Source organism: Anabrus simplex, chromosome 5, assembly GCF_040414725.1.
Source record: "Anabrus simplex isolate iqAnaSimp1 chromosome 5, ASM4041472v1, whole genome shotgun sequence".
NCBI classification, from domain to species: Eukaryota; Metazoa; Arthropoda; class Insecta; order Orthoptera; family Tettigoniidae; genus Anabrus; species Anabrus simplex.
This window is the reverse complement of record NC_090269.1, coordinates 107,089,467-107,109,742: the sequence shown is the minus strand read 5'-3', so window position 1 is coordinate 107,109,742 and position 20,276 is coordinate 107,089,467. Positions and strand designations below refer to the sequence as shown.

The 20,276-nt window shown below is 37.9% G+C and overlaps 1 protein-coding gene across 1 annotated transcript in view; it reads right to left on the bottom strand.

The window, feature by feature from the left end:
* LOC136873810 (protein VAC14 homolog) overlaps window positions 1–20,276 on the bottom strand; it is a 108,785-nt gene that overhangs the window by 9,824 nt on the left and 78,685 nt on the right. Inside the window, exons 11-13 of the mRNA XM_067147062.2 lie at window positions 9,636–9,754; window positions 7,162–7,241; window positions 6,711–6,864 (exon numbers count right to left, since the gene is read on the bottom strand). Of these exons, the coding sequence (XP_067003163.1) occupies window positions 6,711–6,864; window positions 7,162–7,241; window positions 9,636–9,754 (353 nt within the window). The remainder of the gene's footprint in view (window positions 1–6,710; window positions 6,865–7,161; window positions 7,242–9,635; window positions 9,755–20,276) is intronic.

Sequence of the window (20,276 nt, the reverse complement as noted above, 5' to 3'; positions counted from 1 at the left end):
GATAACTCAGGAGATACTAGACCTGATTGATGAACGACGAAAACTCGAGAATGCTAGAAATGAAGAGGGCAGAAAATAATACAGGCGATTAAAAAATGAAGTGGATAGAAAGTGCAAGGTAGCTAAGGAAGACTGGCTGAATGAGAAGTGCAAGGATGTCGAAGGTTGTATGGTCCTAGGAAAGGTAGATGCTGCATACAGGAAAATCAAGGAAACCCTTGGAGAAAGGAAATCTAGGTGTATGAATATTAAGAGCTCAGATGGAAAGCTACTTCTAGGGAAAGAAGACAAAGCAGAAAGATGGCAGGAACATATCCAACAGTTGTATCAAGGTGAAGATGTAGATAATTTGGTTCTGGAACAAGAATAGGCTGTTGATGCTGATGAAATGGGAGACCCAATTTTGAGGTCAGAGTTTGACAGAGCTGTGAGTGACCTAAATAGGAACAAGGCACCTGGAATTGATGACATTCCCTCTGAATTACTGACTGCCTTAGGAGAAACCAGCATGGCAAGGCTATTCCATTTAGTGTGTAAGATGTATGAGACAGGAGAAGTCCCATCCGATTTTCAGCAGAATGTTGTTATACCTATTCACAAGAAAGCCGGTGCTGACAGGTGTGAAAACTATCGCACCATTAGTTTAGTATCTCATGCCTGCAAAATTTTAACACATATTATTTACAGAAGAATGGAAAAACAAGTTGAAGCTGAGTTGGGAGAAGAACAATTTGGCTTCAGAAGAAATGTAGGAACACGTGAAGCAATCCTGACTTTACGTCTGATCTTAGAGGATCGAATCAAGAAGGACAAGCTCACGTACATGGCATTCATAGATCTAGAAAAGGCATTCGACAATGTTGATTGGACCAAGCTATTTAAGATTCTGAAGGTGATTGGGATCAAACATAGAGAACAAAGAATTATCTACAATCTGTATAAAAATCAGTGTGCAGTGATAAGAATCGAGGGCTTTGAAAAAGAAGCAGCAATCCAGAAAGGAGTAAGGCAAGGGTGCAGTTTGTCCCCCCTCCTTTTCAATGTTTATACAGAACAGGCAGTAAAGGAAATCAAAGAAGAACTTCGAAAGGAAATCACAATCCAAGGAGAGGAAATCAAAACCTTGAGATTTGCCGATGATATTGTTATTTTATTGAGACTGCAGAAGATCTTGAGAAGCTGCTGAATGGTATGGACGAGGTCTTGGATAAGGAGTACAAGATGAAAATAAATAAGTCCAAAACAAAAGTAATGGAGTGCAGTCGAATGAAGGCAGGTGATGCAGGACATATTAAATTAGGAAATGAAGTCTTAAAGGAAGTAGATGAATATTGTTACTTGGGTAGTAGAATAACTAACAATGGCAGAAGTAAGGAGGATATAAAATGTAGATTAGCACAAGCAAGGAAGAGCTTTCTTAAGAAAAGAAATTTGCTCCCTTCAAACATTGATATAGGAATTAGAAAGATGTTTTTGAAGACTTTTGTGTGGAGCGTGGCATTGTATGGAAGTGAAACATGGACGATAGCTAGCTCAGAAAGAAAGAGAATAGAAGCTTTTGAAATGTGGTGTTACACAAGAATGCTGAAGGTGAGATGGATAGATCGAATCACAAATGAAGAGATACTGAATCGAATTGGCGAGAGAAGATCGATTTGGCTAAATTTGTCATGAAAGAAAGAAAAGTTCCACCTAATCAATACACATTTATTATAACATATATAACAGGACCGGTTTCGACCTCTTGCAAGGTCATCTTCAGCCTCATTAGAATCTTACATTATTTGCATCTTTTATATTCTGCCTCACCAATTAAAGTGATAAACCCTAAAATTTAATATCATTGTAGTTGTGCTTATGCTTTGCTTAAGAATGTTTAAATTCTATAGCTTATCTATAAACAGTTGAATGTATAGACAATTTAAAATGCTCAAGATACATGATAAAATATGACACAATATACATTTATCTTGTTATGAAATTAGCAAACAAGTATAACTGAATGAGTTCGTCATCTATCTTATATCTTATGCATACAAAGAGTATGCTTGAGCTCAGCTTTGTGATAGTTGCGATAGGCGTTGTGCCTTGTCAGTTAAAAAAAAGAGTGTTGTATTAACACAAAGATGTTTGGGTCTTGTATGAGATATGCTTAGTTGGCACATATATAGTAATTAATATTACGTTCGTATTGACAATAATTATATCAGATGATATGAAATATGTGTTGAACTATTTGTTAAAATTATATAAACAATTAAAACATTAACAAACATAGTAAAATGCACTTAAAATGCAAATGTCTAATGACAGTCTAAAGTAACGCATTGGTAGGGGAGGGGAGTGTGTGAATCATATTTTTGTAACAATTAAATGCAAAGGATATACAATACCATGCGCTCCTTTTTTTTTTTTTTTGAGCGACTACTGTATACATTACAATTGCTTCCGTAAAATGCAATGTTTTATGAAGTGGTACATTATGCTACTAAATTCCTCAAACTTCGCCATCCTTTAGGCATGCCACCAAACAAGTTAGACATAAAAGTTGGATGTGACATAATATTCTTCTTCAAAATCTAAATACTAAGGCTACCTTTTTTTTACTTTACGTTGCACCGACACAGCCTGGCCGAGGCGGTAGAGGCGTGCTCGGTTTGCCCGGAAGGATGTGGGTTCCAATCCCTGCCAGGAAGTCGTAAAATTTAAAAAACGAGATTTCCACTTCTGGAGGTGCATATGACCCTGAGGTTCACTCAGCCTACACCAAAAATGAGTACCAGGTTAATTCCTGGGGGCAAAGACAGCCGGGCGTAGAGCTAACCACTCCACCCCATCATGTGCCGAGGTTACGAACGGTGGAAGCCTACCTTCCACCCCTCCAAGGGCCTTCATGGCCTATATGGAGATGATTTTTGCTTTTTGCTTTTGCACTGACACAGATAGGTCTTATGGCAATGATTGGATAGGAAAGGCCTAGGAGTGGGAAGGAAGCGGTTGTGGCATCTGCCCTAGCATTTGCCTTGTGTAAAAATGGGAAACCGTGGAAAACCATCTTCAGGGCTGGCGATAGTGGAATTCAAACCCACTATCTCCCGGATGGAAGTTCACAGCTGCGCGCCCCTAACTGCATGGCCAACTCGCCCGGTAAATACTAATGCTGGTTTATGAAATGGAATGAGATTGACCGAGATATAGACAAAAATATTTTTCATGCAAAAAATTCTAATGGACTCAACTTTAAGAAGAACATGTTTTATTCCAAGAATAGATCTGGAAATTCTGACATATCATTTATCCTGAAATGGAGATAATTTGCTCTAAATTCAGCCTTTTCTGTCACAATCAACAGGTACAGACTTTACGTAGAGTTGAGATTATTATTACTTTTACAAGCTGCTTTATGTCGCCCTGACACAGATAGGTCTTATGGCGACAATGGGATAGGAAAGGGCTAGGAATGGGAAGGAAGCGGCCATGGCCTAAAGTAAGGTACAGCCCCAGCATTTTCTTGGCCTGAAAATGGGAAACCATGGAAAACCATCTTCAGCGCTGCCAACAGTGGGTTTCGAGCCCACTATCTCCCGAATGCAAGCTCACAGCTGAGCGCCCTAACTGCATGACCAACTAGTTCAGTGAGATATATCTCTCCATTCTGGTGTTTAGCATTAACTACTACAGTATATGCAACTTTCTTAAGAGTTTGCAGATCCTAATACATCAGAACACAACTGCCATCTACAACTACACTCAGTATGGTTCATAAGGAAATTTCACAATACCTGCCATGATTCTATACAACGTATGTAGCATGGAAAGTGTAAATTTTTTCATAAAATATAAACATTAACAGATTCATTTCAATTTTCCAATTACATCTTACATACTTATTTTGACTGTCGAAGACAGGCTTACATACTCATTAGAATATACAGTAGAACCTCGATCATTCAAAATCAGTTAATTCAAAATCCCGCCTAATTCGAAGCCCAGAAACATGAGGTACGGTTTTGCATGTTATTTACATGTTTAAGTCAACTAATTTGTAATATGAAGAACAATGTCGGTCTCATTACTGAAATTCAGACTTTTAATTTAAAACTGCCTTTACATTAAATAAAAAAATAGTATTTTTTCAGAGTAATTTAACCCAGATATGCCCAAAAAAATTTTGTTGCTTGAATTTGAAGATTAATGGTATATAACTGACCTATAGGTTGTATGATGATTCCCAATGTTAAGTATTTCAGTACCAGGTACGCTGCATGGACAGGAGGGGGTGTCCTATAAAAAGGACAGTGGACAAAAGGGGTATGATAATAAGAAACATATGTGTGTCATTCTAATGTCATTTTATTCTTAATTCAAATCTAATACAAACAGTCTGATTACAGAATGAACTGTTAGAGTTTGAACTGAAGGGGATACAGTAAAATGTAAGGCTTCAAAGGACCTTGGTGTTTCTACACGGCATGGTGGTACTTCTCAAAACACTTCACATGTAGCGTATTGTTGCACTTTTTGCACCTCACAGACAATTTTTTATCCCTTACCCTGCACCTTGTTTGCTTCCATTGGGATTCAATCATGTGATCTACGCGGCCATATCGGGAATCAGCATTTTCTAGCGCGATGGACGACTGCGCTTTTTTGCCGTTTCAGGTTCCAAGTCGTGTGTTGTCCACACGTATGCAATTTTAGAAGACATGGCCAATTTCGGGTGGTTTTCCTCAGTAATGTCGCAGTAGGAAGTGTTATTTACAACTTCTTCATCTACTACATCGACTTTTTCATGTTACATCATTTCAACATAAGCACATAACTGTGATCTAGGAAAATGATTCTCATTCAAATCGTCCTCTTCACGAGATTCCTCGTCAGTGACGATGTCATCTATGGAACTAGGTGGTAACACAGCAACAGATGCCACATTGCAGTCTGATTCTTCCTCCAGAATTGACAAAATCTCGTTCAGAGACAAGCTGGAATAGAGGAGAAAGAAACTATATAATAGTACCTCTTATGCCCACTGTCCTATAAAGAGGATACTCAAATATAAATATAAATCACATAGTCAATTATTCGCCACCAAGAATGGAGAGTTCATATATTCATTACTTGTACCTTGACCAACATATCACATCAATTGCGTTATAAATATCAACAAAAGGTACTGCGTAACTTACCTTTCATTCTTCCGGGGCACGAAGCTTTTCCATTATGCCAAAGTCTGGTTGTTATAAAGCTATCAACAATGTACAGAAAATTCTTTAAACTACTTGAAACCAAAACAAATGACAGTTTATATCTTTAGTGTGCTACCAACATAACAATTAGCACCAATTTTTGCCTGACGGCTTAGGCAGTAGTAAAATATGGTGGGTATGTCTTCTGTCCTTAAAATAGGACAGTGGGCAGATCTGGGTTAATATCAAAATTTATCCGCGTCATGACAGAACGCGCCTTCCAAAACTTGCTGGGGTAGCTTTCAGTACTTTCACTCACTTCGGTGTGTCTACAGTGTGATGATATAGAGGTTTGTATTCAGTGTTTTAAGGAACGCCATAGTATCACGCAACAGTTTTTTTTTTTTAATGCTGAGCCCAAACCAAAGAGAACAAACTTACAGTTTTATAGGAGGGAAGTGCCAGCCGGGTATCTGTACAAGTACAAGGCATCTAAAAAATACAAATAGTACAATAATCCAAAAAATAAAACATTTGCACAGGGGAGCCATCATAATTTGTCCTCGTCTTTGAATCGTGTGTTTTTTTCTTTCGATGCGTGAGGTTATGTTTACCAGTGATTTATCCAAGTGCATTATTTGAATAATGTAAATGCACCTTGTTGGATACACTTCGGAAATAGTTTTTTCCATGGCATTTGAAAGGTTTAAACTGTGAATCAAGATGACTGCATGCATTAATGGGTCTTAGAATACTTTATGACGCAGCAAGGTTTCGCATTTCTGAATTACGAGATAAGTACCGTGGTGGGAAATAGTACAAGGATAGTCACTGTACTGTGTTGTAATGCAGATGGATGTGAGAGACTTTCTCCCCTCGTCACAAGAAAGTTTGTTAAACCATGATGTTTTAAGGGCATTGGGTATTTTCCGTGCAAGTACAGGACATCTAAAATGCATTCAGTACCACAGTACTCCAATGAATACAGGACTTGCACAGGGGATCCAGCATAGATTTCCCCTCGTCTTTGAATCATGCTTTATTTTTCTTTCGTTGCATGGGGTTATGTTTGTCAGTGAGTTATTCAAGTGCATTATTTGAATACTGTAAATGCACCTTGTTGGATACATTTTGGAAATAGTTTTTTCCATGGCATTTGAAAGGTTTACACTGAGAATCAAGGTTAATTGTGTGCAGTAATGGGTCTTAGAATATTTTTTGATGCGGCAAGGGTTGGCATTTCTGAATTACGAGTTGGCGGTTAATTCGAAATCACGTAATTCAAAGTCTGATTGTTGCATCCCAACAACTTAGAATTAACGAGGTTTTACTGTAATACCGTAATCTACAAACCTCACCAGTCAACAGGCCAGGAAGTGTACCATGCACTTATTTCTTATCTTTGTATTACAAATGGAAATAACATAAAGAATTCCAAACAGCATGACATTAATCTCTGAGTGAAGTTTTGAAAATAAAATCTTTATATATGAAGTACAAAGAGAATGGTACTATGTTACTCACATGTTATTACAATGCAAGTGCAGACTTGGGACACAATCTAGACGTTGACGCAATGTATGAAATGCTTCGGTCTGTGGTAACAGCATTAGAAGACCGTACAGGGCTTGGATGAGAGGCTGACTTTGGGGGACATCCAATAATTCCAACCTAAGATCTGTAGCAGGTGAAATAAAAGAAAAGGAAATTATGTTATGTCAGTGCTTCAGCATAAGAGAGAAAGGAGGAATAAGATGAAACCTTACAGTGCACTTGTAAAGACAGGAACACAAACATATCCGGATAACCACAGAAGCATGAAATATACTTTAAAATATTTTCTTTTTTGGGTTTACTTCTTATGTGTTATAATTGTACTATATGTAGATGCTATAATCTAAACAAATCGTAACAAAGCAAAATATTCAAAAGAACAAACATTGGAATTATTAAGAAACGATGCAGTCATACTCACATGTAAATATAGGAGATTCAATAAGTTGCACTAATTTATCTATCTCTGTAAGGAACTCTACAGTCACTTCAATGTTGCCACTGAGATGGAGTTAAGAACATTATCTATGTCAATGAGAAATATTAGAATAAAATAATTATTATAAGAGGAAAAAGCCAGCAGTAGAAAATCGCCCACTATAGTACCATTTTACAATGAAGGATATTATACAGTTCATAATATAGTTCTGAGTATGTATGGTACAACAGCACATCCATAACCACCGATTCTTCGAACATGAGCAGCGTTATGGTTTACCAACATTTTAAATGGCACATGACAGATTTAAACTGCTTAAGAAAGGTGGAGGTAGAGGACATAATAAATAAAGACATGGATCAAAAAATGAAAAAAGTAGTCACTATCTCAGGCTACTATTTGCTTTCAAATGTTTTCAAATACTATCACAAAAATTCTCATTGTAATACATGACATTTCATTGGTATTACAGAACATTAAAAAAAAAAAAAAAACACAATGACTTAAAAAGGGTGTAAAGGAGATTTTATATTGCCCAATAGTAAAAATATGCCAGATCTGCTCTGCAAAGCCCCCAGCTTGAAACCTGGCCAGTCTGTGGGTTTTACTTCTGGACCAAGGAGTGGAATGGGATTCACTCAGCCTCATGAGACAAACCAGCTGTCTGACATAAGAAGCAGCAGACCTGGTCAAGAAAGCCAATCAAAACGGCTGAGGACGTCGCCACACTAACCACATAGCACTCCAGTATCTGCAGGCCGTTAGGTTGGGTAGCAGTCGTGTTAGCAGCCCAAGGGCCTAATGGGATGGGATGTTATACCAACAGGTAATAGCTAACTAACTTGCTAACTAACTAACTAACCCCATGACACTACAGCCCTGAAGGGCCTACCAAGTGACCACTGCTCAGCCCAAAGGCAGTTGGTGCAATAAAGACTGTAGCATTAAATCAATATCACTTTTCATGGACTATGATGTACCACGAGTTTCTTGAATAGTATTAATCCAACAACTAATTTAAAACTGTATGTATATTTTGCACAGTAAAGTACATGGATTCAAGCCTGAAAATGATTTCAGTAGAATACAGTTCCTGACAGTGGTTGCTGTGATGGTTGCTCCATCTGGTCTGTTAGAAAGAAGATCAAGGGTTTTCTCTAATACTTGAAATGATTGGTCTTCTTCAGATGCATCATCCCTTGCAATGATTCTAGTGTGGGATCAGCAGTTCCTTATTGTTATAGTCAAAATTTCCTCAATGTAGAGCAGGGCATCCTTTAACGACAAACATAACAGAATTGTCATCATCAATCGCTTGAATGACTTTTCTTTTCCCCACTTGATGCCATCCACAATGTGCTGTAAAAACTTTTGATTATTCCTGCATCCAAAGGCTGAAGATATCCAGTGCACTGAAATGGAAGAAATTCCATCCTAATTTTGCTTAAATTAACTGGAATTTTGTGACATGGCACATTTTCAAGGATGAGAAACACATTACAGCCTTTATTCTCATGTCATTTTTGAAAACTTTGATCCAATCATCGATTTGACAGTGTTCACCCAGGATTTTTTATTGTTCCTATACTCAAAGTACACCGATGGGTCAAAGTATTTGACACATTGAGGGTTAGCTGATTTACTGCTACCCAACCTAACGGCCTGCAGATACTGGAGTGCTATGTGGTTAGTGTGGCGACGTCCTCAGCCGTTTTGATTGGCTTTCTTGACCAGGTCTGTTGCTTCTTATGTCAGACAGCTGGTTTGTCTCATGAGGCTGAGTGAATCCCATTCCACTCCTTGGTCCAGAAGTAAAACCCACAGACTGGCCAGGTTTCAAAGAATTTTTTAACTGTAACTGTTATTTTTCACTAAATATAATTTTTACTTATAATTTACTTCTTGAAATGAAATTGCAAGCATTCCATTCTAGTAATCGATACAGATCACATCAAGAGCCTGGCAACGTTAGAGTCCTAGCACTCTCAAGACTTCATGCCAAGGGTATAAAACTAAAGATAAAACATGCACTGTTATGGTTACTGATTGAAATTTAGAACATATGGTACTCATTACTGAAGCATTTTACAGTGGATTTAGGACTGTAGAGGTAGTGGTAGGATATGCAATATTTATCGTAATATTATAGAACTTGAAATACCTAAGTGAAAATGGAAGAATATTCTCAAGTTCACCTTAAAGATCCCAATCTGTGGCAGTAGTTTGCCAACAGACTGGGAGGAATCAAGTCTGGGTAACATCGACGGGTGTTCCCTTGAAGCATATATTAGTGAGAGAACACCAAGGTGCGCCTTTGGTGTTGTGGCACTATAAAAACCTGCCATTTGGACTGGCCACTGCTGATTCGTATATTAGAAATTGTCCTGGTGAGTGGATCTACCTTTCTATATGATGGAATAATTAAAATATATTACATCATCTTTCATGAAGGATACAAAATACGGATGAGATCACAGACATGACTGTAGTTCTGAGTCAGGAGACACAAAGCAACAGTGGCCACAGGATTGTGGCACCAGGATTCGTATAAACAGTGAAATAACTTGCAGCTCTCCTGAAACAAAAAAATAAATGTACAGACAATGTGTCTAATGCCATCACTGATCCATTACTCTATTCCTAGAAATCATATACATACGGTAAAATGAAGTGATTACTCTTAATATGACCAGTGGGTAGAAACTATTTGAATAACAAGGAGAGGTCAGACCCTGTGTCCAACCGATTTCACTGAGCTTTGATGTACCTGTGGGGGGGACACTTAACAGTAACTTGTGTATACCAGTAAGGGTTTAGGTCAATATGCTTTTGTTTTTGAAAAATATGAGGTCAAATGTCACGAGGCAGGATCCGCTTCGGACAAAGTGGACATGATAGAACACTAAAAGGCAAACAAATTTTATTTAAACATGTCAGGTCCGCAACCTAATAATTTCTTAAAAATAGATAAATCCCTGATTCCAATGCAACGCATATATACTTGGAGAGTTACATTGCAGTCAACCGGAGAGGTGGCCTGATGGTCACTGTATTAGTCTGTGAATCTCAAAGACGTGAGTTCGAGTGTTGTTGCAGCTATATTTCTTGTACAAAATAAATTAATATTTGAGGGAACACGAAGATAAAAATGGGAACAAAAATATTATGCAAATGAAATACACTTTATTTTCTACCTGAAATTAATATAGGCCTAAATATTCTCACAGTTACTGCTTGCTCGCTCGCTCTCTCTCTCTCTTTCTATATATATATTGTACCAGGAACCATTAATGGCCTGGAACATTATTTTGTAATGTCAATCAGATGCAACGACACGGCCTAACGTGCGAGGAACTGCAATGGCATGGCTCAGGCAGGCAAAGAGCGAGCTATCTACGTCAGAACTTCCATGCTCTAACTGACGTAATGATCATGTGAACAACGCAGGATTGCTTTAGAACATACGAGAAGTATTTTTATTAACTTTTTATCCTGTGATATCAAATAATGACCTACACCATTTTGTAGCCCATGACTTAAATATCAACATGTGTAAATTTCATTAAAATCTGCCCACGAAGTTAAAAGTTATTCCACAGTAAAGAAATGCAATTTCATCAGAAGGGGAGGAAAGCTAACACAGCTGCATGATATAAAAGAGCAGGCATTTGTCCTGGTTAGACAGTTCTCAACTCACAGCAATTGTGTAAGCATACTGCTGAACGCGGAGATACACGTCGAAAGTCAAACTTAGTTATCGCGTAGCAGTACTCTGCTTCAATTACCTTCGGACTTGTAGTCCAGTGAACAGTGTCGGACTTGGAAACTTTTCAATTATTACTACAAAAACTTGGTAATCTCACCATTTTTAAAGTGATTAACAGTACTGGTGATAGTAACTTACTTTAACTCAACTAAACTTGAATTTTCAAAACTTGTGATTTTCTTCGAGACAGAATAACTTAAAACATTTACAACTGGTAAACGTGTGCAAGTTAAGGACATTTTCTTGTGAAATAATATTTCGTTTACTGAAGCAGACTATCTTATAATAGTGCTTTAAAATACACGTCTAGTGACAATTTTGAACATACATACATACATACATACATACATACATACATACATACATACATACATACATACATACATTATCATTATAGACTGTTATGCCTTTCAGCGTTCAGTTTGCAAGCCTCTGTGAATTTACTAAACATCGCCAAAATCCTTGATTTGCAACTAGTGTTGTGGCCTCATTTAGTTCTATACCTCTTATCTTTAAAAAGTTAGAAACCGAGTTAACCATCGTTGTCTTGGTCTACCTCTATTTCTCTTACCCTCCACAACGGAGGCCATTATTCTCTTAGGTAACCTATCCTCCTCCATTCGCCTCACATGACCCCACCACCAAAGCCAGTTTATGCGTACAGCTTCATCCATCGAGTTCATTCCTAAATTAGCCTTTATCTCCTCATTCCGAGTACCCTTCTGCCATTGTTCCCACCTGTTTGTACGAGCAATCATTCTTGCTACTTTCATGTCTGTTACTTCTAACTTATGAATAAGATATCCTGAGTCCACCCAGCTTTAACTCCCATAAAGCAAAGGTGGTCTGAAAACAGACCGATGTAAAGATAGTTTCGTCTGGGAGCTGACTTCCTTCTTACAGAATACTGTTGATCGCAACTGCGAGCTCACTGCATTAGCTTTGCGACACCTTGATTCAATCTCACTTACTATATTACCATCCTGGGAGAACACACAACCTAAATACTTGAAATTATCGATCTGTTCTGGCTTTGTACCACCAATCTGACATTCAATTCTGTTGAATTTCTTACCTACCGACATCAATTTAGTCTTCGAGAGGCTAATTTTCATACCATACTCATTGCACCTATTTTCAAGTTCCAAGATATTAGACTGCAGGCTTTCGGCACAATCTGCCATTAAGACCAAGTCGTCAGCATACGCCAGACTGCTTACTACATTTCCACCTAACTGAATCCCTCCCTGCCATTTTATATCTTTCAGCAGATGATCCATGTAAACTACGAACAGCAGAGTTGAAAGATTGCAGCCTTGTCTAACCCCTGTATGTACCCTGAACCAAGAACTCATTCTACCATCAATTCTCACTGAAGCTCAATTGTCAACATCAATGCCTTTGATTGATTTTAATAATATACCTTTAATTCCATAGTCCCCCAATATAGTGAACATCTTATCCCTCAGTACCCTGTCATATGCTTTCTCTAGATCTACGAAACATAAACACAATTGCCTATTCCTCTCGTAGCATTTTTCAATTACCTGGCGTATACTGAAAATCTGATCCTGACAGCCTCTCTGTGGTCTGAAACCACACTGGTTTTCATCCAACTTCCTCTCAACGATTGATCGCACCCTCCCTTTCAAGATGCCAGTGAATACTTTGCCTGGTATACTTATCAATGAGATACTTCAATAGTTGTTGCAATCCTTCCTGTTCCCTTGCTTATAGATAGGTGCAATTACTGCTTTTGTCCAATCTGAAGGTACCTTCCCAACACTCCATGCTAATTTTATTACTCTATGCATTCCCACTATACTTCACCATTTCAGGTCTAATTTCATCTATTATTCCTGCTGCTTTATGACAATAGAGTTTATTTACCATCCTTTCCACTTCCTCAAGCGTAATTTCACCAACATCATTTTCCTCCTCCCCATGAGCTTGGCTGTTCGCAACACCACCAGGATGATTTCCTTTTACATTGAGAAGATGTTCAAAATATTCTCTCCACCTCTCCAGTGATTCCCTGGGATCTATTATGAGTTCACCTGAATTACTCAAAACACTGTTCATTTCCTTTTTCCCTCCCTTCCTAAGATTCTTTATAACCGTCCAGAAAGGTTTCCCTGCTGCTTGACGTAGCGTTTCCAGGTTTTTACAAAAATCTTCCCAAGACTTCTTTTTAGATTCAACAACTATTTGTTTCGCTCTGTTTCTTTCATCTATGTACAAATCCCTGTCTGCCTCGGCCCTTGTTTGGAGCCACTTCTGATAAGCCTTCTTTTTATGTTTACAAGCTGCTCTCACTTCATCATTCCACCAAGATGTTCACCTTTTCCCATCTTTACACACAGTTGTTCCTAGGCATTCCCTTGCTGTTTCTACTACAGCATCCCTGTATGCCACCCATTCACTTTCTATATCCTGAACCTGCTTACTGTCGAATGTTCGAAATTTCTCTCTAATCATATCCATGTACTTCTGTCTAATTTCCTCGTCCTGGAGATTTTCTACCCTTATTCGTTTGCAGACAGATTTCACTTTTTCTACCTTAGGCCTAGAGATACTTAGTTCACTACAGATCAGATAGTGGTCTGTATCATCGAAAAATCCCCCGAAAACTGGTACATTCGTAACAGATTTCCTGAATTCAAAGTCGGTTAAGATATAGTCTATTATGGATCTGGTACCTCTAGCCTCCCATGTGTAGCGGTGAATAGCCTTATGCTTGAAGAATGTATTCGTAACTGCTAAAACCATACTAGCATAGAAGTCCAGCAATTTTGAACTATCAACGTATTTAATCTTTCGTTGCGAGTGCGTGATATTGTACCGCAATAAGAATTGTAAACATTCACGAGATATAACTGTGATCTACGTGCAAAAACACTTGTAAATATTCTCAAACTGTGCTTTCATAAATGGCGATTTCCAGAGCCACAATCATTAACAATTTACTGCTACACTTTGTACGTGTGCACTTAACATGATGCTGTGTTCGTCGTGTGATTCATAAATCTGAAATAGGTTAGATAGGACACTCAATAATCATTACTAGTCAGTTGAACTTCTTTGTGCTTTTAAATCCAACAAAAACACATTAAAACCTGACGAGTGCCTATTATAATCATGTCTACCTGTCAACGTGGGATTGAAGATGTGGTTTCAACGCGAGACATCGGACGAAGTCTCAACGAGGGACGTGGGACGTGGTCTCAACGACAAAGTTGAACGTGGTACCATGGGTAATGACATCACAACACCGGCTGCTGAACCGCATATCTTCACAATGCAGTCCTGAGTTCCAGATTAGAGGTCGTATGAGTGTTTTTTTTAGACTCTCTTTAAAATTCCACAAGACTAACTTTTCATTGGTGGAATATTAGAATCAGTGATTTTGAATGGCAGTTCAACAAACAATTTATTGACTCTTACTGGGAATCATTATATTCTAACAGTATTATCATAGTGTTTAAACTTCAATTCGTAAAGAAACAATACGACCGAACTTTGTAAGACGAATTATTTTCCGATATTTTGTGAAGTTTTAAGTGTTAATCATTTAAAGACTCTAGAGGAGATTTTCACAATTTCAAGTGCTAAATATTTAGAAAAGACTCTAGGGAAAATTTCCATATTTTCAAGTGAAGGAAATTTAATTTAAATTACATTATTTTCTCTTTTCCCATAATTCAAATGAGTTCAAGAAAGAACTTTAAGAACTTTAATAGAAGAGATTGTACGTTGAAATGAAATTCATTTTGGAATGACAAACATTCGTCACAATTAATTTGATATTAAAACTTCAAGACGAAAGTAAGTCCGTTTATTAAAATATTTCTTTTGATCAAGCAAATAATAGGGAAAATGCAAGTCCTACTCAATGAAATGAATATATTTTGTCTTTAAAAAAATCAACTATTATTTTGATCAGCATATACCTCTCTCTGTACCTGCTCCATAAAGATCGCTCACCCTCTTTGTTGAATATCATGCCCTTACTGTTTATTCCATATCTTTTCCCGATACAATACATAATACTGTATATATTAATTTGAGGTAGAAAATAAAGTTGACTGCAGTTTGCCTAATATTTTTATTCGTATTTTTATTTTCACGTTCCTTCAAATCATAATTTTGTATAAAAAGTATAATCACTGAGAGACTAGAACTCACATTGTCAAGGTTTGTAGACAAGTACAGTGACCACTTGGCCACCGCTTCGCTCGACTGTGTTGTAACTCTCCAAGTATATAATTATGTACTGCATTGGAATCGGGGATTCATCAATTTTTCGGAAATTAATAGGTTGTGGATCTGACACGTTTAAGTAAAATATGTTTGCCTTTTAGTGTTCTATCACCTCCGCTTGGTCTGAAGCGGACTCTGCATCCCCATTTTGTCCTCAGTTTTTTCAAAAACGTATTGATCTAAATCCTTATACGTGAGTTACTGTTGAATGTCCGCCAACAGGTACATTGAAACTCGTTGAAATCAGTTGGATGCAGGGTCTGGCCTCTCCTTGTAAGTATAAGAATGGAACAAACAGGTGTCAAATCAAGTTGGAGAGACGGAGAGGGGAATACACGTAATAGGACGAACACAATGGCAGTCAGTTTGAATAATCTGCGATTGTGATTTCTGAGGTAGTATGTGTAGGGTATACCCTGGAGTAGGGTATATTCCAGCATTTTTCTGGCATGGTTGTTACAACACCACACTCTCTGGAAGTTACTGTTCCATGGTTGGGGTCACTCAAATTTTGTATCATCAGAGGCAGAAATAATAAATAGATGGAGTTAAAGTCTAATTAGAATGACATGTACATTAAGTAAAAACCTGTCCTGAATGAATTTTTACCAAATTTTGCAAACATTTCTGTATTAAAAAATGAAGAAAAACCTAGATTAAATATCACTCATATTATGCAGAAATGGAGGGGAATAGTATATTACAGAGAACTGTTCCATTTTTTCACTCACTGTAAGAATAAGAGCAGAAGGAAGCACAATTCTGAATGAAATTTAAATCAAACAATTTTAATCATAACATGATGATGATGATGAAGCTTGTTGTTTAAAGGAACCTAACATCTACATCATCGAACCTTAATAATAACAACAGAAAACCATGTTAATCATTGTAATTATAATATGTTATGATGTTCTAAACTATAAAAATAAAATTATTTTAGTTTTTCTCTTTCACCTGCAATGAAACTGGCTGAGTTAGCAAAGAGAGCCCATTTGGACTGAGGATATTCAGATATGGGGAGGGAGAGAATGTGGAGTGGGATTGTCCATTAGGAAAATCATGCCATAGGTTTTCTGTTAGGCACGTAATTTAACGAATGATGTAGGTAGATAGGTTGGTTGTAAGTATGAGGACCAGGACTGTCTCAGTGTATTCACCATGTGAAGAAGCAGTTGATATGATGTAGATAAGTTTTATAAAGAACTGAGTAATGAAGTAGTCACAGTCAAAAATAAAGACAGTATAGTGCAAGAGGGTCCCAGCATTTGCCTGATGTGAAAACGGGAAACGATGGAAAACCATCTTCAGAGCTGCTGACAAGTGGGGTTTGAACCCTCTATCTCCCAGATGCAAGCTCACAGTCGTGCTCCCAAAACCGCACGGGCAACTCGCCCAGTAAACTTAGTGTTCTGAAGCATGCGGCGTGTTGCTTTTGGATAGTTCCATGAGCGTCTATCACAAATCACACCACTTTGATCCAATCCAACTGATAAGATTTCAAGTAAAATTAATCAATTGGTTCGTGAATTTCAAAAATATTGGTTCACTTATGTGGGCCCTCTTCCTCACTAGGTTTGAGGATATTTCATTTTCCTTTGAGAGGACCTCTGTAAAGTGATTATGGGTGTCAATAGGTGTTTTTATAATGAAGCAGTCTTCTGTTTAACGTTTTGGATGACTTTTCTTTAGGATGTCATGATAGCCAAGCGATGCCACTACTTCTCACTAGGCCGAGAACAATACGAAAAATAACACCTAACAGGGCACGTGGCTCAAAGACGTGGATAAGCCATAGTACTTGGTGACTAAGAAAAATGAAATAAAGTCCAAAGAGGGAGCAGGAGACCTACTAGTCTGAGTTCTCTGATGACTTGTATGAAATGGGAGTCCATTCTCCCCATATTGCAAATTTTCTGAGCTTATAAGCTACCCTATATTTATTGTCAAGGTTTCTCTGTTGTCTAATCTTTGTTGTTCACGCTTGAAAAGATAAGAAAAGAAAGAAAATAAATTTTCCAGTAGATCTCGTTATCAAAACTTAAACTTTGGTTCATGCTTTGTCTAGCCATTCACGCTTCTTTCCCCTTCTGCTCCACAGAAATCACAGTAACTTCTTCTTATTATTATTATTATATTTCATTATATATAATTCACAATTTTATAATTGGGTTTATGAGCTTCTTCGGGACAATGTACATGGAAGAAGTACTATTTAGTACATACGCACATATGCTTTCATACACATTGATAAGTACTTAACATTCTTGACAAATAGACTTGACAGATATTTATGAGATATTTACTATATATAAACAGTCAAAATTATTAGTGGACGATTTTCATTAGTCCTCTGTGTATGGTGGCTAGTTCGTGCCAATAAACTTTTCTTCTTCTTCTTGTTTTATTATTATCATCATCATCATCATCATCATCATCATCGTTTGTTTTGTTGGCTTCCAAATATACTTTTGCTGGATGTATGTGAGCATACAGATGAGTAACAATAGATAAGGAACTTCAAGTCATGTATTGATTTACTGAACTGTCGATCATATCACTTTCAAAATTTTTGTCCTCATCATATACTGTACCGGTTACGACCTGTACATGAGTATAAATGACATTTAATTATCACGCGTAATGTTCTGAGCACGCCTGGTTTGTTTACCGTCAGCGGGGCAAGCAAGCGAGTGAAGGACAGCTGTGACGTAGCCACAGGGGCTAGCTAGACCGCCCGCCCGTCACACCACGTGTTCCCAGCCTGGACTCGTATATTCTAGATTCCACGTCACATCTTCCAGATTGTTTGACGAGGAAAATTTTGTAACTCCCGTAATAATTATGCTAGCGGCTTGAGCGATATGTCATCTTGTTTGGGATCACCTGAACGCCGCAATGCTCGAGTTTCAAGTAAATCCATCAAGGGATTCAGGAGATATTCAGTCAAGCCGTATTGTGACGTAGACGCCCCGGATCAAATAAAAGGAGGGCCCACTGTAGCCTGTTCACTCAGTTACAGCCGAGTAGTCAGCGTGGACACTCTCGCTGCTACTTTCGTCGTGTAGTGACAGTCCCGACAAGGAACTCTGTAATTTTCTAAGTATTCATAAAGTGAACTTGTATTTTCTTCGAGTGTAGGAGAACGAATTCTTCCAAGTATTCTCAAGTGGACTTGCAATATTTCGAGTGTTAAAGAACATTTTCTAAGTCTTCATAATTGAACTGACAATATTTACGGGTGTTCGAGATTGGAATTTTTCCAATTATTCATGAAATGGACTTGTATTATTTACGTGTGCTAAATTCATAATTGGACTTGTATTATTTATGTGTGTTAAAGAACGAATTCTTCATAAATTGAACCTGCAATATTTGCGAGTGTTAAGAGACTCATTCCTCTAATAAACAGTGATTTATAAACTTTGCTAGTGATGATCTCTGAATGTGCTTTAAGTTCCCGTAAGCATAAATTTGTGATTTTGCTGGTACTGGATCAAAGACTTATAAACTTTGCCGGTGATGAACTCTAACTTCATTCAACGTCTTTAAAACATAAATTTAGGATTTCACCTGTGTTTATTCAAAGACTTATAAATTTCGCCAATGATAGACTGTAAATTTATTCATGTGGATGGACTTGTGTTTTCGTACATGTTCACTCAAAGACTTGTACATTCGCCAGTGTTGATTCAAAGACTTATAAATTTTGCCAGTGATAGACTGTAAATTTATTCATGTGGATGGACTTGTGTTTTTCGTCCGTGTTCATTCAAAGACTTGTACCTTCGCCAGTGATGAACTTTAAATTTGGTCATAATTTCATGAGAAGGGACTTGTGTTATTTTTGCCAGTATTTATTCAGAGACGAAGACTTTTGCTAGTGGTGAACTTTGAAAGTATTCATAACCCTCGTATACAGAGACATATCATTTTACGAGTGTTAAATTTTGAAAGTCTTGAAGAATAATAACCAGTGACTTCACTAATAGGTTAATCACCCAAGGTTTTTATGAACTCAGATTTATCAGTACTGCGAGTGACCTTGGAGACATCAACCCTCTCAGTCACATTGGACTGAGGTAGCAAATGATTATCTGCAACATCACCAGGATCATCGGGGTTCAGCCTGGGCCTCGAAAGTTCGAGGCATTTCTACCTTCTACCAACCCAGACAGTCCAGCCGCTTCTGTACGGAGTCCCTGGAATCTTCTGGAACGTGTTCCAACCTGCTCGGCTTGGTGAACTGGAGAATCCGAGCCATATTATAGGACTATGTGGAAGACAACTTATATCTACCTGGAGGTGATGTGCAATTTCATGTCTTATATGAATAAACTCATGTTCAGTCAAAGTTTTCTTGTAGATAGGACCCTACCTCCTGTACCGAGCCCTAGCTACTAGTCACCCAGTTTTTGCCCTGAGAACTATATACTTGCTTACTTTAAAATATAATCTGAGAGTCGGGCTCTTTTACTGGTACAATACCTTTCCATTTATCTATTTAACTCTGACTCTAGTAGGAGCATTATTTTGAATTGTTTTTTCAGAAACCAGGTTTAAGAAATCATCATGAGATGCATGTTGTACAGGTTCTGGGTAGCCTAGAAAGTGTGAAAAGTGTTAGGTCTATGTACTTCTGGATGAGAAAAGCTTACATGTATATTCACTCCAGTATGGGCAAGTTGTTTTATAGTTGTTATCCTTGCTGTGATTTTCAGTTCTAGAAGATAATTCAAAAGATTATTGCAGTCTACTATTTAAGTCACTCATATGAACGGTGTCCAACTCGTTGGCTGAATGGTCAGCATACTGGCCTTCTGTTCAGAGGGTCCCAGGTTCGATTCCCGGCTGGGTTGGGGATTTTAACCTTCATTGGTTACTTCCAATGGCCCGGGGGCTGGGTGTTTGTACTGTCCCCAACATCCCTGCAACTCACACATCACACATAACACTACCCTCCACCACAACAACATGCAGTTACCTACACATGGCAGATGCCGCCCACCCTCATCGGAAGGTCTGCCTTACAAGGGCTGCACTCGGCTAGAGATAGCCACACGAAATTATT